We start from the raw sequence: 25,012 nt of genomic DNA on the forward strand, positions 1-25,012 counted from the left end.
GATCTACAACAGTAGCTGGTGGATGAGCTCGCAACGATGCCGTTGAACAGCGAGCTCCATTAGCACCGACGTCGAGCTCGATTTCGCCGCGTCGTGAGAGAAGATTTTTTAGTTTTGATCAGCTGGAGGATGAACAGAGAAGTTCCATGGCATCGTGGGATAGATGGTCAGCGTATCTTGAGTTTGAGAACGGTGGTGGTTGCTGACTGAAAAGGGAGGAAGGAAGAGCTGAGCTCGGGGAACAGTTCGACCTCCAACGTCGACCTTCTCTCCTTCCCTTCCTTCCTCTCTTTCCTTCCAGCATGTCTGAGCGAAAAGTTCTCAACAAGTACTTGTAAGTATACTCTCTTTTCTTCGTACCCTGTGGACTCTCCGACTGACTAGTTTCGTGTGTGGATTCCTACAGCCCTCCGAACTTCGACCCTTCGCTCATCCCGAGGAGGAAGCTCAAGGACAAGAACAACCAGCAGGTCAGTCTCCTTCTCTCTCTCTCTCTACTATATCTCGTAGACACGAAGCTGACTCGTCTTTCGCTCTTCAGGTTGTTCGTCTTATGGCTCCCTTCTCGATGAGGTGTAACTCGTGCGGAGAGTACATTTACAAGGTCAGCTTCCTCTCCTCCTTCCTTCCCTTCCTTCTTCTCGTCCATCCTCCTCCCAACCTCCTCCGAACTAACCACCTTCCCTTCATCTGACTCTCGATACGCAGGGAAAGAAGTTCAACGCTCGAAAAGAAACCGTCGAAGGGGAGGATTACATGGGGATCAGGGTTCGTCTTCCTTCCTCTCCTTCCTCTTGAGCTCCACCACTCGACCTCCCTTCTCGAACTTCCGAAACTGACCGCTCTCTCTGGTTGGATTGTATAGATCTTCCGATTCTACATTAAATGCACCCTCTGCTCAACCGAGATCACCTTCCGAACCGATCCAAAGAACGCAGACTACCTCGCTGAACACGGAGCTTCAAGGAACTTCGAGGTTCGTCGACTCCCTCTCTCCTCTCTCCCACCTCTTCTCTTCTCAAAGCCTTCCTACTGACACCTAACTCTCTTCTTCTCTCTCTTTGGCCCTGCTTCTTTCCCTTCCCTCTTCCTCTGCAGTCCTGGCGAGACGACGAAGCCGCCCAAGCTGAGAAGGCCTACATGCCCGACGCGGGAGACGACGACGAGGAGGAGATGGAGAAGAAGAGGGAAGCCGAGGACGCCATGCAGATCGTAGAGAACGCTCAGGAGGAGTCCAAGCGGGAGATGGATATCATGGATGCTCTGCAGGATATTCGGTGAGTTCGAGTCACCCTTATTTACCTCCCTCTCCTTTCTCGCGTCCCTTTCCTCTCCCTTCCCCCTCTCTCCTCTCTTCCTCCCCCATTCTCGTCCTATCGTTACTGACTCCGTCCCCTTCGTCTCGTTCTTCAACCAGTCAACGAAACGCCCGAAACGAACGCCTCTCAGGAACTGCCGGTCCCTCCTCTTCTTCCTCCTCTTCCAAACCTGTCGCTCTCACTCCAGAACAACAACTTCGTCTCGCCGAGGAAGAAGAGGACGAACTCCTTGTCCGTCAGCACTTCAGTCGGATTGCTTCGGGATCAGCAGCAGCACCCAAGCCTTCGTCAGTCGTGGACGTGAAGGGCAAAGGGAAGGAGAAGGCGACGGGAGGGTTGGACGCGTACGGATCGGATTCGGACAACGACGACGACGACGCCAACTCGGACGACGACGGGGAACGACCTCCTAAGGTGTTGGACGAGGAGGAGGAGGAGAAGAAGGAGGAGGTGACGGTGGTGAAGCGGAAGCTGGGAGGCGACGACGAGAGTCCTTCGTTGGAGAGTCTGCTGGGGAAGAAAGGGATGGGTCCTCCGGCGAGCACGACGACGGGAGGTGGGTTTGGGTTTGGTGGAGCGGCGGCGAAGAAGAGGAAGGTTGGGGGTGTGCCGGGACTGGGAGGGTTGGTGAGGAAGAAGAAGTAGCGGAGGGACGAGGGGGAGGGTGAGGACGCGTTCTGGGTGTTTGGTCTTTTTGTTTTTTCGTACAGTGTAATCCCAGAATCAGTAATGATCCTTTTTTCACGAACTCCTTACATCTTTTTTCTCTTCAACAAAAAAACGTAGGAACGGAATCTAACTCGCACGCAAGATCAGGCACGCGCCAAACTCACCCCTTTCTCCTCTTCCTTTCGCACCTTCCCTCCCACCGCCCACCCACCTCTCAAGAATGCCGCCTTCCCTCCTCTTCTTCCTTTCCCCGACCAACCTCCTACTCAGCTGGACGACTTTAACGGTCGCTCTACCCATCTGTGCTGTCTCTCTCACGGCTACTCAGATCCTCGTTCGTCTCTCGTTGCTCCCGTTTGGCTCGCCCTCGCTCGTACTGACCTTTGCTCTCCGTTCTATCGAACAGGGACTCGAACCGAACGACCGACGAGGGAAGCATACGACGGTTGAGCTTGAGCTTGGAGCAGCGGGAGGAGGGACGACTAAAGGAGCGTTGAGCGGTGGAGCGAGAGGGAAGACGTTGGAGAGGAGGTTGAGCTCGACGGTTCGTTTTGCTTTGTCTCTTTTTTTCGTCTCTTCATTCCCCACCCTCACCGAATCCAATCTAATCGTTATCTCATCTCGATTCCGACTTCGTAGAACTCGGCGTTGATCCCAGTTCCGGAGGAGCTTGAACAAGACGACGAGGGAGAGGACGGAGACGGGGAGGAGGAGGGTGGATTTGTGACTTGTGAGGAGGAGGAAGAAGAGGACGAGGTGAGTTTTGTGTTTACTGGTGGGACGGGAGGTGCGGAGGATTGGACGGAGAGAGGTGGGACCAGAGTAGGTGGGTGGAGAGGGGATGGGAGGGAGACGGGAGGGAAGAGGGAAGGCATGAACGAACGAAGGAAACGGACGAGAAGAGCTGACTTTGCGTTCGATTTGGGTTCGGTTTGGGCTGAAGGATCAAGAGCAGCACGATGATGAAGAGGAGGAAGAAGACACTACGTATCAGTTCGTTCAGTCTCTCCTCAAAGAGCACGAGAACGACGACTTCCAAGCTCAGCTTCAACTCGGTCAAGCTCCTCCTTCGCCTCGTTTGGTTCGTCTTCCTCCCTCTGTCTCTCCCTCTCTTCCCAACTCTATCTTTTTTTTTTCACTCGAACTGAACCCCCTCGTTCATCGCAGGTCTCCTCCATCGACCCGTCGACCCTCCCGTCCCTCCTCTCAGAACCCATGCCGTTCAACTTCTCCTCTTCCTCGCCGGACCCTCCTTTAGGGCTCGAGGACTCTCCTCCCACAACGACTACGACGTCGTCCCCTAGCGTTGGCACTCCTGGGGATGGGGATCACTGTACGTCCCGTTCTTCCCTGCCACTTCCTCTCTTCGCTCTTTCGAGAGTCCTGACCTCGTCTCGTCTCGTTCTCAGCTCCTACCGTCGAAACCAAAACCAAATCTCGATCTACCAAACCTAAGCGACCAAGACCCTCCTCTCCCGATCCTCGTCGAACCCAAACCCATTCTCATCCCCACCCAACCACTGCATCGTTCGCCTCCCTCCCGCACCATCAGCAACCCATTCACGGCTTGCCTCTCCACCGAAATCAAACCCCGATGGGTATGGGAGGAGGAACGTTCGAGAGTAGTCAAGGGACTCCATTGAGAGGGTTGGGGTTGGGGATGGAGGGTGGAGCGGGAGGAGGGATGGGAGAGGTAAGTTTCGTTTCCGTTCCCGTTTGGTCCACGCGTGAGTGCTGTAGTGTTGAGGAGAAGAAGAGGAGCTGACGCTATTCGTATTTTTGGGTTCGGAGTAGAGGAAGTAAAGTGAATTGGGCTGAAACGAGGGAGGGGAGAGGGAGGAGGAAAAGGAGACGCGTTCGTCGCGTCGGTTCTTATGTGAGCTCTTCCTCCTCCTTTTTCTCGTTCGCTCGACCGTTCGAAATTGTACTGATAGCTGTTGTATTTCTGCGGTGGGTGGAAACAGAGCATGCTTCATTTACGTTTTTCGTTCTTTCTTCTCGCTTTCACTCGACGCGTCGTCGTCGACGTTCTGATTCTTGCGCACCCACGCACAAGCTTTCGTCTCTTTTGCATTTCTATGATACTCGGCAGTGCTCTCATCCTGATTCCTAATGGTTTTGAGCCTCATTTTCGATGGAATGTTCAGAGAAAAGACGCGACGAGTCTCGAGCTGCGACGAGACGACGGGATCTGCTCCTTCTCCCCCTACCGGTCACCCGCACGCCTTTCCTTCCGAGCCAAGGAAAAGAACGCAAAAAACTCAATCCCATCTCCATCGTCTTGACTTCCCAGCAAACTGATCTCAACCCTCCCGTCCCCTCCCGTCCTTTCCTCCACCTCCCTCTCTCTCTCTCTTCCCCTCTGCCCTCTCCTCCCTCCCTTCCTCCCGTGTTCCTGTCCGATAAAAACCACGAGCTGTGGAGATCGAGCTCGAAGCGATGAGAGATGATTCCGAGAGGGCCTGAGCGAACGGCGTCTGGCTGAAGGAACAAGAACGAGTGAAAGAAGGGAGAGAGTCAGCTCGGGAAGAACGTTGAGAGGCAATTTTGAAGGAGATATTCACGTACGACGGGAAGAAGCTAGTGGTCGGTTGAAGCTCCTAATTCGAAGAAAGGAGAGGGTAGTGGGAACCTGGAAGGAGAGGGAGCACGACGAGGGGCGGGAGAGGAGGACGGGAGTCGATCAGCTTCGATTTCGGGTGTGTGGGACGAGAAGAGGAGAGAAAAATGAAGAGGGAGGTGGGATGATGACTCACGGAGTCTTATGGATTATAGAACGGGCGAGGAGTTGTTGAGAAAGAGGTTTGGGATGGCGAGGTCGACTTGAGGTCGAATAGGAGAGGGTGGAGTACGTGTCACTTCCTTCGAGGCAGCAGAGATGGTCGAGTGGTTTGAAAGAACTGGAAGACGAGAAGTATGTTTAGTGATCTGGCCAGGGAGAAGAGCTGAGAGAGGTTGGGACTGACTGGATAGAGGTGCCTCGGGAGGCGACGACGGATCCTTGAGCTCGAGCGAGTCGATAAATGGGCCTCTCTATGAGATCTGAGAGTGAGCGACCGATTTTCGATGATAGGATTCAACGGAGAGTACGTTGAGAAGTTCCGAGTGTTGAACGGAAGTCTTGGGTAAACGGCTGCTGGGTGAAAGATGGAGTTGGGGGTCGTCTTCTCGATTTCGTCGAGCTCATCCTTTTCTCCTTCAAACGTCGACCTTCCTTTCTCCTTCTTTGATCTCTCACCCAGCATGTCCTTCTCTACTCTCCCCAGCGACGTCCTATTCGTCTCGCTCCTTCCAATCCTCCAAGCTCGACTCGAGAAGCAGGATCTCTTCCATCTCTCCCTCGTCTCCCACCAGCTCTCCTCCCTCCTTCGACCTCTCCTCTTCCATACCCTCACCTTCAAAGCAGGAGAAGCCCTCGCTTTCGAACGAGTCTCAGGACTAGCATCCTCTCCCCACCTCGCTTCCCTCGTCAAAACCGTTCGATTCGAGTCCATCAAGCAAGAGAACGAGGAGGCTCAACCGGAATGGAACCTTTGGACTTCCCTCCTCCCTCTCCTCTCCCATCTCACCTCCCTCCACACCGTCGTCTGCATCGGGAAGGTCCCTCCTGGAAACTTTTGGAGACTTCTCGACGGTCTGGCCAACGTCAACCCCAAGGTCATCGAGATCACGGATGGATTCATGGTCGAGAAAGGACCTCCTCCCTCCTTCTTCCTCCTCTCCGGACTCAAGAGGATGCGATTCGACGGAGACGACGGTTCCCATGACGTCTACAAGGGGAAAAGTCCTAGCGTCCAAGTAGGCGAGATGGTCTTCATGAACTGGGAGACTATCCAAGAGCTCGAGGTTCACTCAAAGGCATTGCATCTCAACAAGGTGAGCTCTCTCTTTCCTTCCTCCTCTCTCCCGCTCCTCACCCATCTTCCTCTCCTCTTCTCAGGTCCTCATTCCTTTCGACGATCCCTTGGACTTCCCTTCCTTCCCAGCTCTCACCTCCCTCGTCATCCAAGCCAACGTCAGCGGGGTCGAGTACTGGTCCAAGCCTTACGACAAGCTCAAGTCCTGGTTCCACGACCTCCTCCCTCACCTCCCCAAGCTCGAGTCCCTCCTCGTCCACACCGGAGTCGAAGCCCTTCGAGCTCATAACTACGAGCCCTACTTGATGCCGGGGGGAGTGATGTCGTACATCTCCTCCATGCTCATGCCGGTCGTCATGTTCTCCAAGGACGATCCTCTCACCGAAACGACCCTTCTCCCTCTTCTCCTCGACAAGGAAGCCGTCGAAGGGATGCAGTCCCTCAAGAGACTCGTCCTCGCTCGTCCTCCCTCTTTGGTCTCCCCTCCCGAGTACGAGTGGGTTCCTCTCGGAAGGAAGGACGCGTCCGTCCTGTTCGAAGCCGTCGCGGGTTTGAAGAGCTTGGAGGAGTTGAGCGTTACGTTTGGAGAGATCGGAGTGGATCTACTCGAAGGAATGGTTTCGTCTGTCGCTGGTTTGGGATTGAAGTCGCTGGAGATTGATCTCCGAGTCCTCGCGAAGGAGAAGAAGGAGGAGGGAAACGACGACGAGGAGGTGGAGGCGAAGATGGAAGTCGACGCGTTCGAGGGAGACGGCTTGCTTTGGTCGAGCGAGCTTGTGAGTCCTCTCCTGCACCTCTCTCTTTCTCAGCTTGCTCTCGGCTGATCTCTTTCTCCTTCCTTCTCTTTCACTCTCAGCCCATCCTTGCCTCAACTCTCGCTCCTCTCGCCTCGACCCTCGCCAAACTCGTCGTCTCCGACAATCGACGAACTCGAGACCGATCCTCCCTCTTCGATCCGACTCATCCATCCCATCGAGAAGACACATTCGACTTCCTCCCTACTCTTCTCCTCTTCTCTCGACACCTTCCTCGCCTCACCTCCGTTCGATGGATCACCAGAGATGGAGAAGCGACGGACGCGTTGTTGAGGGATCAGCTCTGGGTCGCGACGACTGAAGGAGGGTGGATGAGATTGGTTGGCTGAGGATGCAGGGATAGCTCTTCGAGTCTGTTTTTCTACTTTTTACGACCCCTCATGCCATTTCCATCTTCCCTGCTGGCGTTTTGAAAGGTCGAATCGTTGTTGAGAGGTCTCACCCGTTGATCTAGCTCGACGCTTCAAGAAAAAATCACGGAGATATCTGACCCTGCTTAATTCTTTGGCTACCAACCCTTCTCGCTGAAAGTTTTCAGATTGGTGGGAGCAAGATGCGGAGCCAAAAAAAAAGGGGGAAAGGAGGGTCGAGCGTTTTTGTTGAGCTCACCCTAACGTCGACCTCCTCCCTCCTTCTTCTTCCCTGCAACTCTCTTCCCACTTCAGGACCACCTTCAAACCGAGCTCCATTTCGTCAAGGTCGCCCGACTCCTCGAAGTCACTCTCTCTCTGCCACCAGCTCTTTCCCTTTCGCCTTCGGACCTCCTTCCCTCCCTTCCTCCTTCCTCCTTCCTCCTTCCTCCTTCCTCCTTCCTCCTTCCTCCTTCCTCCTCCCTCGCCATGTCCTCTCCTCCTTCTCCCAAACGAGCCAAACTTCAACCAAAGCCATATATCTTCAACGAAGCCTTCAACCATCCAAAGTCGGACGTCATCCTTCGCTGTCGAGAGGGAAGGAAGGAGGAGGAGGGAGGAGCGACGCTCTTCGCCGTTCGTCGACTCGTCCTCGTCGCAGCCTCCTCCTTCTTCGACGATATGTTCGACCTCCCTCAAGGCGACGGGTTCGAAAAGGTCAGGTGGGAAGGGGAGCATCAGCTTGGATCATTACCGGTGGTGGATCTCGAGGAGAGTGCGGAGGACATCGAGGTCGTTTTCAGTCTCGTCCATCGCGAGCATCTCAACCCCAGCAACCTCGACGAACTCAGGTTGACCTACCACATCGAAGATTTCCTCACATTTTTCGACATCGCCGACAAGTACCACCTAGCAGGAGCCATCGTCGTCCTCGCGGCTGGTCTGGGAGAACTCCTTGAAGAGGACGACACCACCTCGGAATCGCTCTCATCCATCGTCAACCCCAGCTGGCATCCAGAGCTGTTCTCAAATGGGGAGAGGAATCTATGGCTGCTGAGGAGTCGTACAAAGGTTTCGTCGGGGACATTCCGAATTATATCTTCGACCGGATGCCCTCGACGGCGATTCGACAGATCCTCCAGATCGAGAAGGAACTCGTTCGACGACCGAAACTAGAGCTCTGTTCAATCAAACGGCATGACTGGGAGATGGCAGCCTACGGTCTTGAGACTTCCCTCCGCAAGTGGTGAGCTGTCCTCCCTTTCCTTCGGCTGTGAGAGGAGAACGACCGCGCTGATTCGCTTCCCTTCCTTCTCTTCCTTCTAGAGATCTACGTCGGCCCTCAAGCTCGACAATTCGTGCCCAGATCAATGATGGATAAATACAGGTGAGCTTTTCTTGAAATCTTTTCGCTCTCTCTTTCGACAGCTGACGAGGCTCGCTCTTTACGCTTCAGTCCTCCTCTCGACGGTGTCACGTCCTCTCGACCTGGTTCTCAACTTCGATCTCTACAAGAGGCTCAACCCAGGTGAGGAATACGTTCCTTTCCTTAAGCTTTTCCGTCTTCGATCTCGGCTGATGGCTTTTGCTTTGAGTCCGAACAGGCGACTCGCTGCTTTGAGACGCGTCCCTCTTCGCTCGTTTCACCGTGTTGGATCACTCGCCTTCTCTGTGAGTGACCCGTATCATCCCTTTGGAAGGCAAGGATCTTGTTCTCGCGTCTGTTACTGAGCGTCTTTTCTCTCCTTCCCTTCTTCAGATCTACTCTGTTCATTTCAACACTTCTCTTCGACATTATCGCTCCTCTTCTCTTCCGTTTGCACACCATCCTGTGAGCACATTTTTCGCGCTATTCCGGTCCTCTCTTTTTGTTGCAAGTTTCTTTGGCTGACCTTCCTCTCCTTTTCTCTCTTCGTCTCTCGCAGCTCGACGCGGTGGACGCTTTCCTTCTCCTCTTCACAACCTCGCTTCGTTTCTTTCCCTCACGCTCCCGCCTTGTCCACCTCGCCGAAGGCACACTCTCTTCCTCGTTCAGACCTAGTGAGTTTCCAGTATCGCTCCTCCGTATCTCCTCTCCGATGATACGAGTTGACCTTTCTCCCTTACCCGCTCTTCCTTTTCCTCAGAACATCTCTCAGAACCCATTCTTATCTCTCATCACTCGATCCTCGAGTTCGACTTTCACTAGCCAAAAGATCTTCTTCCCGCGTAGATTTGCTCTCGTCCCTCCCTCCTCATCGGATCACGTCGCGTTGTCACTCGTTTCGTCTGTCACTTTCGCTCGTTCGAGGGCAGGAGTGGTGTTTCGTTTTTCGGTGTATCTAGCTATTCTTATTTTGGGAGGCTTGTTCTGATGCGATCAAAGCCCAGTCCACAGGCTTAAACTTCGAGAGGAGACAAAGAGAGCTGTGAGAAGAAGTCGACGCGTCTTCTTTCTTTTCCCTTTCAAGACGTTTGCTCCGTCCGCCTAACCTTCATGAGAATGATGGAAAACAAGGTATGTACCTAACATAACCATCTCCTCTACCGGATCAAACGTCTCCTCTCACCCTCCTGTACGGATAACCCGACGACGAAACCTCATCGTCCCTCCCCGTAAAATGCCCAACCCTAGACCTCAGCCAGCTCTCATCCTCCCACAAGAACGCTCCCGACGCGCCCCTAATATCCAAGCTCACCAGCTTCTTCCCCTTCGGCTGCACCACCTCCTCCGACTCCAACGACGAAGTTATTTGCGCCGCTCTCGACGCGACCAACCCTCGTAGACTCCTCCCTCCCACGGCCGACTCGAGGAACTGCAAAGCCTTCAACTCGGGACACAAGCAGGCCTTCCCTTCCTCCTTCAGAGCGCCAGCGGCGAGGGCATCGACGAGTCCATCGAGAGAGGAGGTCCTGTAGATGTTGAGGGAGAGCTGCTCGAGGGAGGGCATGTGTTGGAGATGGATGGTGAACCGTGAAGGTGACGACGTCGAACTGGGTAGGATCGGAAAGATCTAGCTTCCTGAGGTTGGTAGTGTTGAGATTGGGTTGGTTGGAGGTGAGGGTGAGGGAGGGGGGGAAGAGGAAGGGGCCGTAGGCTTTCGAGGAGAGGATGAGGGTTTCGAGTTTGGGGAGGATGAATCCTGGAGCGTAGGAGGGAGGGGTTTCTTGGAATCGATCGGTGCTCCAGCCGAAGTTGCAGATGAGCTCTTTAAGATTTGAGGCCTCAACCGGTTCGCCGATCGGGAAAGGGAAGGGGTTCGGCCTTCCTTCGTCGAGGGACGTTGGGACGTAGGGAGCGAGGGTAAGAATCAGAAGCGAAGAATTTCTTGTTGGAGTTTCGATTTGGAGTCAGAAAGGAGAGGCAGAGTCGAGTGGGAGTATAGAAGAGTCCATTTGAAGAGTCGGCTTTCAAAAGGGGAGTTGTCGTTGCTGGGTAAAAATGAAAGAAGGCTGAAAGGAGAGAGGGAGGGAAGAGTCGAGCTCAAGATCAACAAGTCCCTTCAAACCACATCAACCTCTTTCCCTTCTCCTCCTCTTTTCCCAACTTCTCTTTATACCAGACTGCGATGATACCTCCACCTCCATGGCTCGCTCACTTCCAGAGAGGAATCGATGCTTTACGAGCTCGTTCTTTCAACGAGGCCTTCTCCTCCTTCGACGAGGTTCGTCCTTACTTCCTTTCTCTTCGTCCCTCTCCCCTCACTTCCTTCGTTTTGATGGCTCTCGCTGCTTTCCTGCTCGACTTAGACTTACCTGTCTTTCCCTCTCTCCTCTCCTCGCTGGCAGGCAGTCAACATCGGTGGTCCTGATCTCGCCGTCTTCCCCTCTCGAGCAGACGTCCTCGACCGGCTTCGAGTCCTCGAAGGAGCCGTCAACCATAGATCCTCAGAAGCCAGGAGGAGCGTAACGAACTCCGAAGACGTGAGTAGAAGACGCTGTCTAGATTCACCTCTCTGCTTGAGCTCGGATTCTATGGGGTTGGCTCGGAAGAGAAGTGAAAACGAAACCAGCCCTCGACCTCTTCGCTGACGTCCTCCTCTCCTCCTCCTTTCCTCTCCTCCCCTCTCCAGGACGCTTCTCGTCTCTTCCAAACCCTCTCCAACCTCCCAGAATACATCCAGACCGCCATCATCACACCTCCAACCCAAACCACCACCTCTCTCGAAGATCTTCTCCTCCAATCCCAAGCTCGAATCGCCTCCCTCCTCTCGACACGTCCCCTCATCGACTACCTCCCAGCCGAGCTCCTCACGTCCATAGGTCGATACGTCGTTTTTCCAGGAAACAGCTACCAGATGGAGACGTCGGACCCAGCTTTCAAGCTCGTAGCGGTCTCGAGGAGATGGAGGTCGATCTTCCTTCAGGATCGAAGTCTTTGGGGATTCCTCTCCGTCGTCGGGGGGTCGCCTCGACAGCTACTCAAGCTGGAGCAGTTCGCTGCAAAGGGTCCCCTTCGATGCCTTCGAATTTCGCCCAGCTGGAATAGTGAGGACCATGGCCTCAGAAGTTTGTACGGAGCGTTGGAAGGGAAGACGTCCAGTCTTGAGGAGTTCGACGCGACGACACGACATCCTTTGGATTGGGATACCCTCTGGTCCCTCATCACCCACCCAACCCGCCCCTCCAAACTCCAAACGCTCTCGATCGCTCTCGAGATGTACTCACAACTCGGTTCATATCTCCCACAACTCCAACTCCCCACCACCGTTCTCCCTCACCTCACCTCCCTCTCCCTCCGCTCCGTCCCCGTCCAGCACTCTTCATCCCTCTTCCCCCTCTTCAGCCTTCTTCCCAACCTCCGCTCCCTTTCGCTGTCGACGACCCGCAACATGCATCTCATCCTCCCAAGCATCGACGGAACGGATCGTCTCGAGCTCCCATCGCTCCTCTCCCTCGAGGTCCACGACGTCGGATCAGACCTCCCTCCAGAACTCTTCTTCCTCGTTACACCCCTCCTCACCACCCTCACCATCATCGATGCCGACAACTTCATCCAACCCCTCTTCCTATCCTCTCACCCGCCACTCAACTATCCCAACCTCCAGCATCTCTTCATCGAAAATGGGTCCTCCGAAATCGACACCTCCCGCCTCATCGAAAACCTTCGACACCTCCCCTCAAACCTCATCTCTCTATCCCTCAGATGGTTTCACGATCTCACGGAGGAGATAATATCCCTTCTCACCATCAGAGAGGAAGAAGGAGGTTCAACCGTCCTCTTCCCGAACCTCACCTCCTTGGACCTCACCTACAGCGGAACACCCTGGGTGGACGAGATGAAGGCGATGATTTTATCGAGGAAGGGAGAAGGGAAGTGCGAGTTGAAGAGCTTTACCGTCCCGATAGAGGAGTTGAGTGAGGAGATGGAAACGTGGTTGAAGGAGAACGTTGAGAAGAACGGAACGATCGGTGAAGGAGGCTGGTTGGGTTAGCCCTGGGCTTTATCTGTGGTAGTACGATAGCTAGTTTCTCCACCTTTCCGTACCTTCGATGTACATGTTCTGGACTCACCCGGCCGAAGCTCCTCGCTCGAACGACGCTCGTTCCTTTTTCTTCCAGCTCGTGATACCTTTAGAATGAGAAAAGGCGCTAGAGAAAAATGCGACATTTGCGACTATCTCGTCTCATCTTTTCCGAGCTCGGACCTCGTCTACACACAGCAAAGACGACTTCGACGCGTCGAAGCGTCTCTCCTCCACTTTTGTCCCATCCCTACCCCATCTCCCCACTCAACCGCGTTCTCTTCCTTCTTCCTCTATCGTTCTGTCCTCTCCCTCAGTTTCTTCCACTGCGACACCGTTCATCAGCGATTTCGAAAAGCATTCGATCCCTTCTTCTCCCATCCGCTCCCAACCCGAACCCTGCTCAATCAAAACGACCGAAACCTACGAAACCAAGCCCAAACGAAACACAAACAGATTCCCAACCCTAAACAACTAAAGCACCCAACAAAGGAAACCAGAAAACCAAGACGGAACGATCGAACGCGTCGAGCGACCTGAAAGAAGGGAAAGAGAGAGAGAGAGAAAGTGCGTGAATAAAGATAGGCGTCAAACGAGCGGGGTTAAGAAAGGAAGGTGATCTACGGAAAGGAAGATGAAAGGAAAAAAAGAGGGAGCACTGAAGAGTGAGTGGGAGATGAAGCAAGGGGAAGGGAGGGAGAGTCCGAGCCGAAGAAGAAAGAAAGACGCAGAGCGTGCGAGAGAAGGCGAGGGACGGAAATTGGAGACGAGAGAAGATGTCTAGGTATAAAGAAAGGAGATGGAGATGGGTAAAGAAGTCCAAGAAAGGGAACGACGAGAGAAAGGAAGAGTCCGAGTGAAAGAAACGAAGAGTCCGAAAGCGAGAGACGAGCGAGCCGGAGCGAGACGTCTAGATCCCACTCCTAGGCCTGTAGTAACTGTCCAACTCGTCGTCCAAATAGCTCCCACTCTCCCTCCCTCCTGCTCCAGCCTGCTCGTTCCTCATCACCTCCTCCCTCCCTCCACCCACCACGTACCCGTACGCCTCGTCGTTCTCCCCTCCTCCGCTCGCTCCTCCATTCCCTCCCGCTCCTCCGTAACCATAGTTCACCCCATCCCTAGGAGGTCTATCCTCCTCCACATCGTACGCAACTCCCCACTCCCCGCTGACCTGCCTTCCAAGCTCGACTCCTTGGTGTCCCTCGATGCTCCTCCCTCCGTTCCCTCCCTGCGAGTACCTCGATCCCTCCGAGACCATGCTCATTCGATCCCCACCAGGGGTGCTTCCGTGCGAGGACGACGAGAGCATTCCGGTGGAAGGGGATCGAGTGACCTCGAGGTGTTTGTTATTGAGGGGAGTGATGGAGTTGGGAGAGGTCGAAAGAACGTCCATTTCCCTCGATCCTCCGTGGCCTTGCGAGGAGGAGTGGCCTTCGTTCGATCGAGCTGGAGAGGTGACGAAAGGCATCTGACCCCATTTAGGAGCTGTTGAGGCTGCTCCTGCTGAGAGAGGGGAGGGTTTGGAAGGGTTGTAGGTCTTCTTGTTTGGGGAGGTGGAGACGTTGAGCTGAGGTTGAGGTCCTCCTCGCTTGGATTTGGAGGACGACGAAGAGCTGGAGCTGCTAAGGAGAGGAGTATCGGAGGATCCAGAGGTGGAACGAGCTCCTTTGACTTTTGCTGGGGGAGGGGCGGAAGGGTAGCTGTTTTGTCGAGGGAGGGAGGAGGAACCGGCGCCGGCGACGATGGGAGGAGTCCAACCTCGTTCGTTCATCTGAGGCTGATGGGAGGTGGAGGAAGCTGGGGAGGTCAGGCTGGTTGCTGAGGGACGAGATCGAGCGAAGGAGGTGGGGACTGGAGGAAAAGGACGAAGACGGGGGAGGTCAACGAGGTGAAAGGAAGAGAAGGAAGGACGAGGGGACGAACGAGGGACCATTCCTGGTGCGACATCCGGGACCACTCGAGTTTGTCGAGGAGCGACAGGCTGTAGGACAGAGAAGAAGAAGAAGCAGACGCGTCAGGTTTGTTGATGAGGATCGCAAGGAGATGAGAGACGCGTTGAAGAGGGATCGTCGAAAACAAGGAAGGCACGCCGCGATTCTCTCCTTCCCTCCTCGAGCCTAAGAACACCTCCCTGCCTGATCTTGAAGTTCGAGCATCTCCGTCTGCCCGTTCCCTATCCACCCAGACAGCTCCCAGGCCTCTCCTTCCTCTTCCTCGGCTGCAGGAAGGTGAGCAGACAGCAAGCACCCCAGAAAAACTCCGACCGACGATTCGTTTGTGTCCCTCCCCTCTCCCAACTCCGCTCGATTTGAGACGCAACATCGGAAACCTCGCTCTATTCCTTCATCACTGTAGGACCTCCTCTAACCCTTCAGAGAGAAGAAAGGACGAAGGAAGGACGTCTCCCACCCTGAAAACGAGGGCTGATCGAGCAAAGGGAAGAAACGAGGTTTCTCCTCGCCAAGGCGTCTGTCTCCCCTTCCCTTGCTCTGCTCGTCCCATGTTGTTGTTTCTTCTCTTCCCTTCTCCCATCTCCAACTCAGCCCGCTTCTTCCCAGCAACGCTCAAAATCCCGAAAACGAAACGACTCCGACGAGGAAAGACGAGCGTGCCGAAGGGAGGGAGTGGAGACTCACTTTTGGTTTGTTTGCGACCCACCACCACCAGAACCCTCCTGCCAGAAGTACGATAGCGATACCAGCGATGATCCCTCCTACGATAGGTCCAACGGCTGTATGCACGCGAAAGGGATGGATTCAGGGAAAGGGGAGAAGAAGGAGAGAGAGAGAGAGTCAGCTCTAATGGTTTCAAGGGAAGGTTCGGCTCCCGTTCCTGCCTTCGAGAAAAGCATCCAAAGAAGAGGGATAGAAAGAAGAGAGGGGGTACTCACGAACTGGAGTGGAAGATCTGTATATACGCGTACGAAAAAGAACGAAAAAGAAGCCCCAAAACAGACGGAAGGTCAGCTCTCTCTCTTTCCCTTCTCCTTCTTCTCCTCCTCCTCCTCCTCTTCTTTGTTCTTGTACTCACGAACTCCCTGAACCGGACGCGACGGTCGATACGACGGTAACTACTCCCTGTCTCTTTTGGATGTCCATCCATGCTGTTCCTTCAGGGACGACAGCCTTCTCTGTTGGCGAAGGAGGGGCGAGAGGGAGAGCTTGGGCTTGTTGAACGTGAGGGAACAACGAACGTCCGAGTCGACGTCGATGCAGAGCTGGGCCAGCTCCGGGAGCAGCGGGAGGGTGCATACGAGCGAGAGAGGGAGAGAGGAGGGGAGAGAGACGGAGAGGGAGAGGGGTGGATGGAAGGAGGGAGGAGGGGAGAGAGAGGGTTGGCGAGCGTTGGAGGAGAGAGAGAGAGGAAGGGTGAAAGTGGACGCGAGGGAGGGAGGAACGACGAATCGAAATCGGGGTCAGATTTATATTTTCTCGAGTTTCTTCTTGTTGAGAAGGTTGAGGGAAGACAGACTTGCTGGTAGAGGTACATCGAACGAGAAAATCCTCCTCCAATCAACTCCCTCGCGTCCTTCAACTTTCCCCTTCGCTCCTTCCGGCGTTCCCTTCGTCGACGTCGTCGCGAACTCTCTTCGCTCTTGTCTCTCGCAGATCTGTTCCCCTCTCTCTCTCTCTCCAGCCATCTCCGGCCACCTCTTCAGATCCTCAAGGGGTAACGTAATGCTATTAAGAAAGCAAATCTAACAATCTCCCCGTCATCTGTACTGCACAAACCCAACAAAGAACCTCCTCGACCTGCTTCCTCAAGCACTTCATCCTCACCCGCCAAAGACGATGAACTTCCTGCTCCCACCCTATCGACACACTTCGGAGGTCCAGCGACTCGATCTTGACTGCTCCTCCAGCTGGATGATCCCCTCTCGAAGTGACGAGATCCTCGAACCGAGAGGACGCGACGTTGGAGTTGCGGAGGGTGAGCATTCGGAGGAGAGGACAGAGGATGGTCGGATGAGGCTGAGGGTTTGGTTCCGAAGAAGACGCCGACGATGATGATGCGGAGGAGGAGGGTGGGCTCCTGACGATGAGAGCTTCGACGACGGGAGCGAGCGAAACTGGATGGTAGTCGGAGATTCCGAGAGCGACGAGGGAGCAGAGCTGAGGGATATGGGTGGAGAAGAAGATCTGGAGATCGAGTCCGATGGGATTCATTGAGGAGGGGGTGGGTGAGGTGGGTCGCGTTGCTTGGGAGAGAGCGAAGGGATCGAACCAACGCGTTGTCGAGTGAGTTCGCGACGAGCTCGAGACGCTTCAAGGGTCCCTTCCGCAGGAAAAAGTCCAGTTCTCTCTTCCAGTTGTCGTCTCTCTCTAGTAAAACCGCACCCCAAAAGGGTTCGATCCTCCTTGAAGATGGACCTCCAACGACGAGAGACGGCGGAGAGGAGGAGGACCGATTTCGAGCACGCGTCGTCGACGACGAATTGAGCGATGGAGGAGAGAACTTCGGCTGAGAGGTGGTCGATGAGGTTTCGGGCGTGGGATCGAAGGTTTCCGCGGACGGAATCGATGTAGGCCAGGGGAGAAGAGCGAAAGCAGGAAGACGAGAGGGACGTGTCGAGGTGAAGGAGGAGGGATTGGGCTTGAGGTGGGAGACGACCGAGGCATCTGAAGAGGTGATAAGAGTTCGGGTGAAACCGAGAGAAAGGTAGCTCAGTTGAACATATCTATAGAGCCTCTCTAGCACAAAGGAGGAAGAGGCGCTGGGTTCGAGGCTCCGATCCTGCTCCTCCTTCCTTCGAGATCAACAGCCCGCTCGCCCCTTCGCCTCTCCCTGAGCAAACCTTCAGAAAGTCTCTGTCCGTAATCCCCTCTCCCTCTAAGACGAAAACCCGAGGCTTTACTCACTATTTCGAGGTCAAACTCAGCACCCTTTGAGGCCTCCTCTGAGCTGTCGTCGAAGGGGAGTTGGAAAACTCGTATCCTCCTCAACACCTCCATCCGAGGAGCCAGCACTGCAACTCGATCTCCAGCGATTCAAACGGCCCTGATGGTATCACAAATGAAGAAATCAACGTGCTCAGCAAGACAACGAGGGACGGGCTCGAGCTCACCTCGTCGAAGAAGCTCAACGCAGCGTCTGGCTAGAGCGAGAATCCTCGTTCAAAGGGTTCATTACAGGGCAAAGGAGGGGTCATTGGGTAGAGAAGGTCGAAATGTGGAAGGGAGGGTCGGGGAAGTCGATGTCGTTAAAGGAGAGGGAGGGAGGAGGAAGGCCGAATCGATGTGGGTCGTCGAGCTCTGGCCTTGTCAACCGAACTTGGGCGCAAAGAATCGAATTTTTCGAGTGACCAGGGTATAGTTCACTCTAAAGAGCTAGTTTTCTCGACTTCCGGTGTTCATGAGAAGTTTCTACCTCGACGAGGCGGTCGCGAAGCCACCGACTTTTGGTGAGCTCGACCTTCAGAATTCGAAGCTGACCTCAACGATCACCTTCTCTTCTTCTTCCTTTTCCTCCAATGCTTTGTCAGTACCGCTTTGTCTACCATGGGTGTTATTTTCCGAATGTAGGGCTAACTTTCGGTTTTTGGGACAATTCCTACAGCTCGTTGGGTCGCTTCGAGCTCACGGTCTTCCTTCGCTTCCTCGAGTCGAAGCTCACTTCCTTCGGTCCCCATCGTCTCTAGAAGGTCGGTATACTCATCCCTGCCTCGAAGGAACGAGGATATCAAACCGGAATCATCCTCAGAAACTGTGAGACTCCCTTTCGCCTCAGTGGTGACGGTCGATTTGAGGTCAAAAAAGTCGAAGCTCACTTCCTTCCTTCCTTCTCAGCCCGCCCTCACTTCCTCCTCCTCTTCTACCACCACCACCACCACCTCTACACCATCATCAACATTAACATCTACACCCAAACCCAAAGCTCCTGCTCTCTTCACAATTCTCCCAGACGGATCTGTCCGCACCTCCGCCCCTCGCTCTCCTCGCTCTCCTCCCTCTCCTCGCCCTCCAACCCCACCGAGGGTTTCTCGATTGCGACAACATCTTCTGCAGTGGACAGCCTTCAAGGCCCTTTCGGAAGCAGAGATGCTGGAGGTTGAGAAGAAGATCAGGAAGAAGACGAAAGCGGTAGCGGATATCAGCAGTGAGTCTGGGTTTGGGACGGGAGGGAGGAGCGAACGAAGCTCACCTTGCCCCCCCTGCCTCTGTTTCTCCTCGTTCTTCCAGCAACCATGGCGAAATGGTACTCGGATCCCATCCCCCATCTCATTCCAGCTCCATCAGAAATGTTCGGTGTCGAGAGGAATCGATCTCAAGGACTTTCCTGGATCCCAACCGTTCGTTTCTCTCCCTCCTCTCACACTCTCTGGTCGACTCTCGTCCTCCTCGACTGACTCCCTTCCTCGTCGATTCTTTGTAGGTCGGCGACCGAGTTCTAACTCCTTTTGGATCCTACGGAATCATCACCGCCATCCGACCAGCAGCTCCGAAGAAGACTCATCCCAAGAAGCTCGCCCAACTCGCTGCTCGAGAGGAAGCAGCCAAACCACGTCCTTTCTCGTCCGAGAACGGCAGCGACGAACCCTTTGATCCCACCTGGAAGAAGGCAGAGGAAACTCCCGAAGTCAGGAAGCTGGACATCGAGATGCCTGCCGACTGGATCATGATGTCGAGCAAGGACGGTCCTTACGCTGGAGCGGTTGAGAAGAAGTTGGCGATGGACGAGGCGCGGAGGGTCAGGTCGGGTGGGAAGCCAAAGGTTGGGAGTATCGGGAGAGATGGGAAGGTGGTGAAGGAGGAGATGAAGGAGGTGAAGATGGTCGCTGAGGTTAGGATCGAGGTGGATCAGTGAGTTTTGCGGGTCAAGAAAGGGCGAACGACGCGTCGTTCGTTCGTGCGACTTCTTCGATGAGCTGACGGTTCGCTTCCTCCTGCTACTGTTTTGCTTCGTCAACCATCAGTCAAATTCGTGAACTGCCTCTCTCTCACCCCGTCGACGGACTTAAATACGTTCGTGTTTTTCTCTCGCTCTTACTTCTTCGACACGCGACTCGACTCGACTCAACTTGACTCTTCTTCTTCTTTCCCCACCTCTCCACAGGCCCCTCTCTCTCCAGCCAACCTCGAAGCTCTCTTTGCCGAAACCGGTCACTACACCGTCCAAGCCGCCCAAGACTCAGGCTACCGTCCCTCTCCCTCTGCCATCGCCTCAAGCTCATGGTCCGAGTCCAAACCCCGCTCCTCCTCCTCCTTCTTCAACCCCTCCCAGCCTTCACCCATGGCCCTCCGACCCCGCTCCCAAGCAGGGAAGAACGTACCCGGTCGAGAAGGGTACCTCCAACGGTTCGAAGCGAGCGAGAGGGATCTCAAAGGAGGAGAGGAGCTGACGGGAGCGGCGAGGAGGTTGTTGGACAGGGAGAAGAGGAAGGTTTGGGCTAGTAAGGAGAAGATTCTGGAGCAGAAGATGAGGAGAGAGAGGTTTGAGAGCTTCGAGGAACCGCCGGAGGGGAGTGGGATCGTGGTGAGGAGGAGACCGTGGAGGGTCGCTGGTGGTGGAAGGAAGGCGGCGAGTGGTGAAGAGGATGGGAAGGAGGGCGGGAAGGGCTTCGGTTTGGATTAGAGCGATGCGTTATGCTGTTCAGTCGTCAATCAGAGAGAGTGCCGAAGAGGATTGAGAAGACGGGAAGAGGAAGGCGACGACGCGTCAAACTCGAACGTCTGCGCTCGAGGCCAACTTTCTTTGAGGAGAGAAGGATTAAAAGCAGGCGCCTTCGATTGTCAGGCAATTGATATAGAGTGAGAGTGATAATTAAAAAGGAAAACGGCAAGAGCGAGATAGAGAGGGAGTATCTGGGCCTAGGAGGAAGGAAAGGAGCGAGACGCGACGCGAGCCTGCACATGAACTATCTGCGGGAGAGGTTTTGGACAGCCTCTTCGGCTGTATAGCTAAACAACGCTAAAAACTACCAGCCCAAAGCTCCTTCACCAACGGTACCAAATCTTCTCAACGTTCTCCTTCAACCACGTTTCCATCTCCTCACTCAACTCCTCGGACCCAACGGTAAACTCCTTCAGCTCGCACTTCCCTTCTCCCTTCCTAGATAGAATCATCGCCTTCATCTTGTCCACCGAGGATATCCCATTCCGAGCAAGGTCCAAGGAGGTGAGGTTCGGGAAGAGGACGTCCGAACCTCCTTCTTCCTCTCTGATAGTGAGAAGGGGAAGAATCTCCTCCATGAGGTTGTCGAAGCATCTGAGGGATAGAGAGGTGAGGTTTGAGGGGAGGTGTCGAAGGATTTCGATAAGGCGGGAGTTGTCGATTTCGGACGACTCCTTTTCGATGTAGAGATGCTGGAGGTTGGGATAGCTGAGTGGCTGGTGAGAGGATAGAAAGAGGGTTTGGATGAAGTCGTCGGCATTGCTGATGATGAGGGTGGTGAGGAGGGGTGCAACGAGAAAGAAGAGTTCGAGAGGAAGGTCTGATCCGACGTCGTCGACCTCGAGGGAGAGGAGCGATGGGAGCTCGAGGCGATCCGTTCCGTCGATGTTTGGGAAGATGAGAAGCATGTTGTAGGAGTCCAAGAGCTGAAGGGAGCGGAGGTTGGGAAGACGGTTGAAGAGGGGGAAGAGGGACGAAGGCTGCTGGAGGAAGACGCTGGCGAGGGAGAGCGTGGTGAGGGAAGGAAAAAGCGTGGTGGGAAGGTGGAAGTGGGGGAGGGACGGGAGGGTAGTCGAGGGGTCTCCGAGAGCGATCGAGAGAGTTTGGAGTTTGGAGGAGCGGGTTGGGTGGGTGATGAGGGACCAGAGGACATCCCAATCCAAAGGCTGTCGTGTCGTCGCGTCGAACTCCTCGAGATTCGACGTCTTCCCTTCCAACGCTTCGTACAATCTTCCGAGGTCCTCGTCCTCCGTCTTCCAAGGATCAATTCGAAGCCGTCGAAGGGGACCCTTTGCAACGAACTGCTCCAGCTTGAGTAGCTGACATCGCGACCCACCGTCGACGAAGAGGAATCCCCAGAGACTTTGATCCTGCAGGAAGATCGACCTCCACCTCCTCGAGACCGCTGCGAGCTTGAATGCTGGGTCTGAATCCTTGTAGTCGTGATCTGGAAAGACGACGCATCGACCTATGGACGTGAGGAGCTCGGCTGGGAGGTAGTCGATGAGGGGACGTGTCGAGAGGAGGGAGGCGATTCGAGCTTGGGATTGGAGGAGAAGATCTTCGACGGAGGGGGTGGTTCGGGTTGAAGGTGTGATGATGGCGGTCTGGATGTATTCTGGGAGGTCGGAGAGGGTTTGGAAGAGACGAGAAGCGTCCTGGAGAGGGGAGGAGAGGAAAGGGTCAGGGGAGGAGGAGGTCGGCGAAGAGGTCGAGGGCTAGACTTCTCTTCCTAGCCGATCCCATAGAATCCGAGCTGAAGAAGAGAAGCGGTCTGAGAGCATCTCCTACTCGCATTCTCGGAGTTCGTTACGCTCCTCCTGGCTTCTGAGGATCCATGGTTGACGGCTCCTTCGAGGACTCGAAGCCGGTCGAGGACGTCTGCTCTAGAAGGGAAGACGGCGAGATCAGGACCACCGATGTTGACAGCCTGGCGAGGAGAGGAGAGAGGGAAAGACAGGTAAGTCTAGGTCGAGCAGGAAGGCAGCGAGAGCCATCAAAACGAAGGAAGTGAGGGGAGAGGGACGAAGAGAAAGGAAGCAAGGACGAACCTCGTCGAAGGAGGAGAAGGCCTCGTCGAAAGAACGAGCTCGGAAAGCGTCGATTCCTCTCTGGAAGTGAGCGAGCCATAGAGGTGGAGGGATCATCGCAGTCTGATATAGAGAAGTTGGGAAAAGAGGAGAAGAAGGGAAAGAGGTTGATGTGGTTTGAAGGGACTTGTTGATCGTGAGCTCGACTCTTCCTCTTCTCCTTTTCAGCCTTCTTTCCTCTTTACCCAGCAACGACAACTCCCCTTTGAAATCCAACTCTTCGAATGGACTCTTCTGTACTCTCACTCAAGTCTTCCCCTCCTTCTCGACTCCAAATCGAACTCGAACGAGAAATCCTTCGCTTCTGCGATCTTCAAACGCTCGCGAAGACCTCCCTCTTCTCCCTCCTCTCCCCCGACTTCCTCCAACTCTCTTCCCCTCTTCTCTATAAAACCGTCGAGATCCACGAGCTCATTAGACTGCTTGGGTTCAATCCTGTGAGCTGTCTTTATCTTTCTCCCGGATATTTGGTATCGAGAGCGGAGGTTGAGGTGTTGAGAGCTTGAGAAAAAGAAGACGCGTCGCTCTTTGTTCTGGGATGTCGGAGAGCGTACGGAAGGGGATCGAGGTGATGAGGAAACAGTACTGTAAAGCTTCTCGAGAGGGTCGATTCTCGAACGTACATATCTATGTACCATCTCGACAGAGAAACCACCCGAGTGAGGGGGAGACGAGAGGAGACGAGGTCAGAGAGTTTCGTTCGTTCGTTTCGTCCGACTTGAATGATCGCAGATCGCAAGGAAGGAAAGTAGCTTCTTAGAGGAAACTTCTCTGTTCGCTGATAGGGGAAAAGAACGTGAGAGAGAGAGAGGGGTAAATCTGCAGAGAAGTAGAGGAGGCGGGAAAGAGGTGAGCTTACCCTTTCTCTTCCTCTCTCTCTCCTTCTTCCCTCTTTCGCTGCAGAGATTCCGGAATCGGATTTAAAGGTCAGGGAATTCATGCTGCTGATGATTAGGGATTAGCTTTGATGCTTTTCGAAAGAAGGTACGAGCTCAAAGGGGACTGAAGGAAAGGGAAAAGAGGGAGGGACAAGCGAGCGAGCGAACAAACGCTTCATCCCTCCCTTTTGTTGTTCGAACGAAAGAAAAGAAAACAAAAAAACCCATCGAGGTGGGTTTCAAAAGAAACCTTCTTGGGACAAAGTCAATACCGCATCTTCAGAAACAAAAAGGAGTCAGCTCTCTCCCTTCGACGTTGAAGGTCAACTCTCTCCTTCCTCCAAAACGGCCATGTTCTCCTTCTGCTCCCGCGTCGTCTCCTCCCCCTCCAGCGCCCTCCGTTCGTTCTCCACCTCTTCCGTCCTCGCGTCGACCAAGAAGGGAGGAGGATCTTCCAAGAACAACAGGAACTCGGCCGGGAAGCGTTTGGGAGTTAAGAAGTATCATGGTTCGTTCAGTCTTCGAATCCCTTCCTTTTGAGCTCACACGCTTCCCTTCCTTCCCAAACGTCCGGCTGACGAGCTGTTGTTGATGCGTATATATGTATACAGGGGAGCTCGTCCAACCTGGTTCTATTATCATTCGTCAACGAGGGTTCAAGATCCATCCTGGACAGCATGTACGTTCTCTTTTTCTTAACGAGCTCGACCTCTTTCCTCCTTCCTCCTTCCCTTCCTTCCCTTCCCTTCCCTCCAAAGCTGACTCCCCTCTCCTCACTCACCAGGTCACCTGGGGCCGAGACCACACCCTCACCTCCCTCATCCCCGGTTTCGTCAAATTCTACAAGATGCCCTACAACCGCAAGATCGGCCACATCTCCGCCAACATCCCGAACGCTCTCCCTCGAGGCCTCGATTGGGACCCTCCTCTCCCTCCCACCAACATGCCGAAAGGTTATCGGTCTTACGTCGGAGTGACGTTCGGCAAGGAGGATGTTCTGCCTAGGGATGAGATGGGTCTCGGGAGGGAGAGGGTTTTCCTTGGGAGGGTGGATGAAGGGCAGGAGAGGACGGGGGTTTACGAGTTTGAGGCCAGGGAGGTTGAGGTGGATTTGGAGGGAGGAGAGGAGAAGGTGACAAAGGGGAGGTTCCAGGAGAAGAAGGCGAAGAAGATTGAGATTCCGAGGGTGCCGGGGAGGGTCGTGAACGGGGAGATCGTCCCTGGCGAGGTCGTCGGAGGAGGAGCGGAGGGGGAGTCTGCTGCTCTGTGAGGAGGGATGTTATGTGAAAACCTTTTTCTTTGGTTGGAAAGATCTCGCTCTGCGCGTTCGTTTCGTTTCGAGAGAGAGATAGAGGTTTTCAGAGCTTTGAGGGAGGAAAAGGGTTCGCGACGAGAGAACGGTCCCGTCGTCCGTCCTCCTCCCTCCTTCGCTTCGCTTCGTTCCTCAACTGCTTATCAAACCTCTTGTTCTATTCTCCCACTTTTTCTTATCCAATCTCGCTCTCGCTGAGATGCTGGGGTTCCATCCCCTAGACTATCTCTCTCTCCTCGTCCTGTTCCTTGTTCCTCCCTCAACCCTCTCCCTCTCCCTCACCTCTTTCGCTCACCTCTTTCGCTCACCTCTCCTCTCCTCATCCTCTTCCTTCCTTCCTTATCACCTCCGCCGCCTTTTCAGCTCCCTCCCTCAGGAACGGACCAGGTCCACACTCCGCTCGTTCCCGCTCAGCTATCCTCCTCAACCACGCGTCGTCGCGTCCGTTCCTCTCCCTCTCCCACCTTCTCTCTCTCAGCCTCTCAGCTCAGCTCACCCCCAACCACAAAGAAGAAAGGAAGTTAAAAAAGCATAGGACGTTAAAACCAAAAAAACGGTTAAGAAGAAACGAAGCAAAAAGGAACTGAACTGAAAGGGGATGGGTGGGTGCTATGGAATCTGTTTTTGGCCGAAAAAACGACGATGCGAGAGGGGGTGGAAAACAGAG

The 25,012-nt window shown here is 54.4% G+C and overlaps 12 protein-coding genes across 12 annotated transcripts; 8 read left to right on the plus strand and 4 right to left on the minus strand.

Annotated features, from left to right (window-relative positions):
* Positions 1 to 238: 238 nt before the first annotated feature.
* On the plus strand, positions 239 to 2,067 carry BDY24DRAFT_391068 (Saf4/Yju2 family protein). The gene is made up of 7 exons (XM_076640756.1): positions 239 to 334; positions 407 to 470; positions 542 to 604; positions 709 to 768; positions 866 to 976; positions 1,099 to 1,277; positions 1,418 to 2,067. The coding sequence occupies exons 1-7, from the start codon at positions 303 to 305 to the stop codon at positions 1,962 to 1,964; spliced, it is 1,056 nt and encodes a 351-aa protein (XP_076495952.1). The 5' UTR covers positions 239 to 302; the 3' UTR covers positions 1,965 to 2,067.
* BDY24DRAFT_391070 (uncharacterized protein) lies at positions 2,067 to 4,076 on the plus strand. The gene is made up of 8 exons (XM_076640757.1): positions 2,067 to 2,322; positions 2,395 to 2,532; positions 2,628 to 2,744; positions 2,932 to 3,069; positions 3,156 to 3,321; positions 3,398 to 3,681; positions 3,783 to 3,864; positions 3,953 to 4,076. Exons 1-7 carry the CDS (start codon positions 2,209 to 2,211, stop codon positions 3,789 to 3,791), a joined length of 966 nt encoding a protein of 321 aa, XP_076495953.1. The 5' UTR covers positions 2,067 to 2,208; the 3' UTR covers positions 3,792 to 3,864; positions 3,953 to 4,076.
* A 1,116-nt stretch (positions 4,077 to 5,192) lies between these two features.
* BDY24DRAFT_391071 (uncharacterized protein) lies at positions 5,193 to 7,049 on the plus strand. The gene is made up of 3 exons (XM_076640758.1): positions 5,193 to 5,864; positions 5,929 to 6,621; positions 6,702 to 7,049. The coding sequence occupies exons 1-3, from the start codon at positions 5,232 to 5,234 to the stop codon at positions 6,987 to 6,989; spliced, it is 1,614 nt and encodes a 537-aa protein (XP_076495954.1). The 5' UTR covers positions 5,193 to 5,231; the 3' UTR covers positions 6,990 to 7,049.
* A 121-nt stretch (positions 7,050 to 7,170) lies between these two features.
* Positions 7,171 to 8,088, plus strand: BDY24DRAFT_78100 (uncharacterized protein). The gene has a single exon (XM_076645137.1). It carries the CDS (start codon positions 7,214 to 7,216, stop codon positions 7,967 to 7,969), a length of 756 nt encoding a protein of 251 aa, XP_076495955.1. The 5' UTR covers positions 7,171 to 7,213; the 3' UTR covers positions 7,970 to 8,088.
* Positions 8,089 to 9,454, plus strand: BDY24DRAFT_78105 (uncharacterized protein). The gene is made up of 6 exons (XM_076645138.1): positions 8,089 to 8,256; positions 8,337 to 8,397; positions 8,467 to 8,538; positions 8,615 to 8,681; positions 8,770 to 8,841; positions 8,936 to 9,454. Exons 1-6 carry the CDS (start codon positions 8,208 to 8,210, stop codon positions 9,362 to 9,364), a joined length of 750 nt encoding a protein of 249 aa, XP_076495956.1. The 5' UTR covers positions 8,089 to 8,207; the 3' UTR covers positions 9,365 to 9,454.
* Positions 9,455 to 9,541: 87 nt separating this feature from the next.
* Positions 9,542 to 9,940, minus strand: BDY24DRAFT_415749 (uncharacterized protein; the record flags this gene model as incomplete). Its single annotated transcript, XM_076643495.1, has 1 exon — positions 9,542 to 9,940. The coding sequence occupies one exon, from the start codon at positions 9,938 to 9,940 to the stop codon at positions 9,542 to 9,544; it is 399 nt and encodes a 132-aa protein (XP_076495957.1).
* A 520-nt stretch (positions 9,941 to 10,460) lies between these two features.
* BDY24DRAFT_391081 (uncharacterized protein) lies at positions 10,461 to 12,509 on the plus strand. The gene is made up of 3 exons (XM_076640759.1): positions 10,461 to 10,654; positions 10,779 to 10,913; positions 11,063 to 12,509. The coding sequence occupies exons 1-3, from the start codon at positions 10,559 to 10,561 to the stop codon at positions 12,422 to 12,424; spliced, it is 1,593 nt and encodes a 530-aa protein (XP_076495958.1). The 5' UTR covers positions 10,461 to 10,558; the 3' UTR covers positions 12,425 to 12,509.
* Positions 12,510 to 13,192: 683 nt separating this feature from the next.
* Positions 13,193 to 15,817, minus strand: BDY24DRAFT_78126 (uncharacterized protein). The gene is made up of 5 exons (XM_076645139.1): positions 15,485 to 15,817; positions 15,345 to 15,361; positions 15,091 to 15,185; positions 14,378 to 14,435; positions 13,193 to 14,305 (listed from the first exon to the last, which is right to left on the minus strand). The coding sequence occupies exons 1-5, from the start codon at positions 15,703 to 15,705 to the stop codon at positions 13,365 to 13,367; spliced, it is 1,332 nt and encodes a 443-aa protein (XP_076495959.1). The 5' UTR covers positions 15,706 to 15,817; the 3' UTR covers positions 13,193 to 13,364.
* Positions 15,818 to 17,890: 2,073 nt separating this feature from the next.
* BDY24DRAFT_391096 (uncharacterized protein) lies at positions 17,891 to 20,055 on the plus strand. The gene is made up of 7 exons (XM_076640760.1): positions 17,891 to 17,931; positions 18,011 to 18,159; positions 18,241 to 18,550; positions 18,634 to 18,743; positions 18,827 to 19,254; positions 19,368 to 19,416; positions 19,508 to 20,055. Exons 1-7 carry the CDS (start codon positions 17,925 to 17,927, stop codon positions 20,024 to 20,026), a joined length of 1,572 nt encoding a protein of 523 aa, XP_076495960.1. The 5' UTR covers positions 17,891 to 17,924; the 3' UTR covers positions 20,027 to 20,055.
* Positions 20,056 to 20,388: 333 nt separating this feature from the next.
* On the minus strand, positions 20,389 to 22,212 carry BDY24DRAFT_415754 (uncharacterized protein; the record flags this gene model as incomplete). Its single annotated transcript, XM_076643496.1, has 3 exons — positions 20,389 to 21,723; positions 21,879 to 21,995; positions 22,117 to 22,212. 3 exons carry the CDS (start codon positions 22,210 to 22,212, stop codon positions 20,389 to 20,391), a joined length of 1,548 nt encoding a protein of 515 aa, XP_076495961.1.
* A 127-nt stretch (positions 22,213 to 22,339) lies between these two features.
* BDY24DRAFT_391099 (uncharacterized protein) lies at positions 22,340 to 23,384 on the minus strand. Its single transcript, XM_076640761.1, has one exon. The coding sequence runs from the start codon at positions 23,093 to 23,095 to the stop codon at positions 22,604 to 22,606; it is 492 nt and encodes a 163-aa protein (XP_076495962.1). The 5' UTR covers positions 23,096 to 23,384; the 3' UTR covers positions 22,340 to 22,603.
* Positions 23,385 to 23,453: 69 nt separating this feature from the next.
* MRP7 (mitochondrial 54S ribosomal protein bL27m MRP7) lies at positions 23,454 to 23,886 on the plus strand (the record flags this gene model as incomplete). Its single annotated transcript, XM_076637148.1, has 3 exons — positions 23,454 to 23,541; positions 23,645 to 23,712; positions 23,818 to 23,886. Coding segments are annotated over 3 exons (225 nt in total), but the record flags the coding sequence as incomplete, so codon positions are not given.
* Positions 23,887 to 25,012: the final 1,126 nt, after the last annotated feature.

This window comes from Mrakia frigida, assembly GCF_051309035.1.
Source record: "Mrakia frigida strain ATCC 22029 unplaced genomic scaffold BDY24scaffold_18, whole genome shotgun sequence".
Classification (NCBI taxonomy): Eukaryota; Fungi; Basidiomycota; class Tremellomycetes; order Cystofilobasidiales; family Mrakiaceae; genus Mrakia; species Mrakia frigida.

Coding starts and splice junctions, on each gene's coding strand:
- BDY24DRAFT_78126 (XM_076645139.1), bottom strand. CDS start 15,705: ATGCACCCTCCCGCTGCTCCCGGAGCTGGCCCAGCTCTGCATCGACGT. Junction 14,436..15,090: donor GGGTCGCAAACAAACCAAAA/GTGAGTCTCCAC, acceptor TCTGTCCTACAG/CCTGTCGCTCCTCGACAAAC. Junction 14,306..14,377: donor CGCACCAGGAATGGTCCCTC/GTTCGTCCCCTC, acceptor CTTTTCCTCCAG/TCCCCACCTCCTTCGCTCGA.
- BDY24DRAFT_391096 (XM_076640760.1), top strand. Junction 18,551..18,633: donor AGCGGTAGCGGATATCAGCA/GTGAGTCTGGGT, acceptor TCGTTCTTCCAG/CAACCATGGCGAAATGGTAC. Junction 19,255..19,367: donor GTTAGGATCGAGGTGGATCA/GTGAGTTTTGCG, acceptor GTCAACCATCAG/TCAAATTCGTGAACTGCCTC.
- BDY24DRAFT_78105 (XM_076645138.1), top strand. CDS start 8,208: ATGACTGGGAGATGGCAGCCTACGGTCTTGAGACTTCCCTCCGCAAGT. Junction 8,257..8,336: donor GAGACTTCCCTCCGCAAGTG/GTGAGCTGTCCT, acceptor TCTTCCTTCTAG/AGATCTACGTCGGCCCTCAA. Junction 8,539..8,614: donor CTACAAGAGGCTCAACCCAG/GTGAGGAATACG, acceptor GAGTCCGAACAG/GCGACTCGCTGCTTTGAGAC.
- BDY24DRAFT_391068 (XM_076640756.1), top strand. CDS start 303: ATGTCTGAGCGAAAAGTTCTCAACAAGTACTT. Junction 471..541: donor AGGACAAGAACAACCAGCAG/GTCAGTCTCCTT, acceptor TTCGCTCTTCAG/GTTGTTCGTCTTATGGCTCC. Junction 977..1,098: donor GAGCTTCAAGGAACTTCGAG/GTTCGTCGACTC, acceptor CTTCCTCTGCAG/TCCTGGCGAGACGACGAAGC.
- BDY24DRAFT_391071 (XM_076640758.1), top strand. CDS start 5,232: ATGTCCTTCTCTACTCTCCCCAGCGACGTCCTATTCGTCTCGCTCCTT. Junction 5,865..5,928: donor AGGCATTGCATCTCAACAAG/GTGAGCTCTCTC, acceptor TCCTCTTCTCAG/GTCCTCATTCCTTTCGACGA. Junction 6,622..6,701: donor TGCTTTGGTCGAGCGAGCTT/GTGAGTCCTCTC, acceptor TTTCACTCTCAG/CCCATCCTTGCCTCAACTCT.
- BDY24DRAFT_391099 (XM_076640761.1), bottom strand. CDS start 23,095: ATGAATTCCCTGACCTTTAAATCCGATTCCGGAATCTCTGCAGCGAAA.
- BDY24DRAFT_391081 (XM_076640759.1), top strand. CDS start 10,559: ATGATACCTCCACCTCCATGGCTCGCTCACTTCCAGAGAGGAATCGAT. Junction 10,655..10,778: donor CCTTCTCCTCCTTCGACGAG/GTTCGTCCTTAC, acceptor CCTCGCTGGCAG/GCAGTCAACATCGGTGGTCC. Junction 10,914..11,062: donor GCGTAACGAACTCCGAAGAC/GTGAGTAGAAGA, acceptor TCCCCTCTCCAG/GACGCTTCTCGTCTCTTCCA.
- BDY24DRAFT_78100 (XM_076645137.1), top strand. CDS start 7,214: ATGCGGAGCCAAAAAAAAAGGGGGAAAGGAGGGTCGAGCGTTTTTGTT.
- BDY24DRAFT_391070 (XM_076640757.1), top strand. CDS start 2,209: ATGCCGCCTTCCCTCCTCTTCTTCCTTTCCCCGACCAACCTCCTACTC. Junction 2,745..2,931: donor AGGAGGAAGAAGAGGACGAG/GTGAGTTTTGTG, acceptor TTTGGGCTGAAG/GATCAAGAGCAGCACGATGA. Junction 3,070..3,155: donor CTCCTCCTTCGCCTCGTTTG/GTTCGTCTTCCT, acceptor CGTTCATCGCAG/GTCTCCTCCATCGACCCGTC.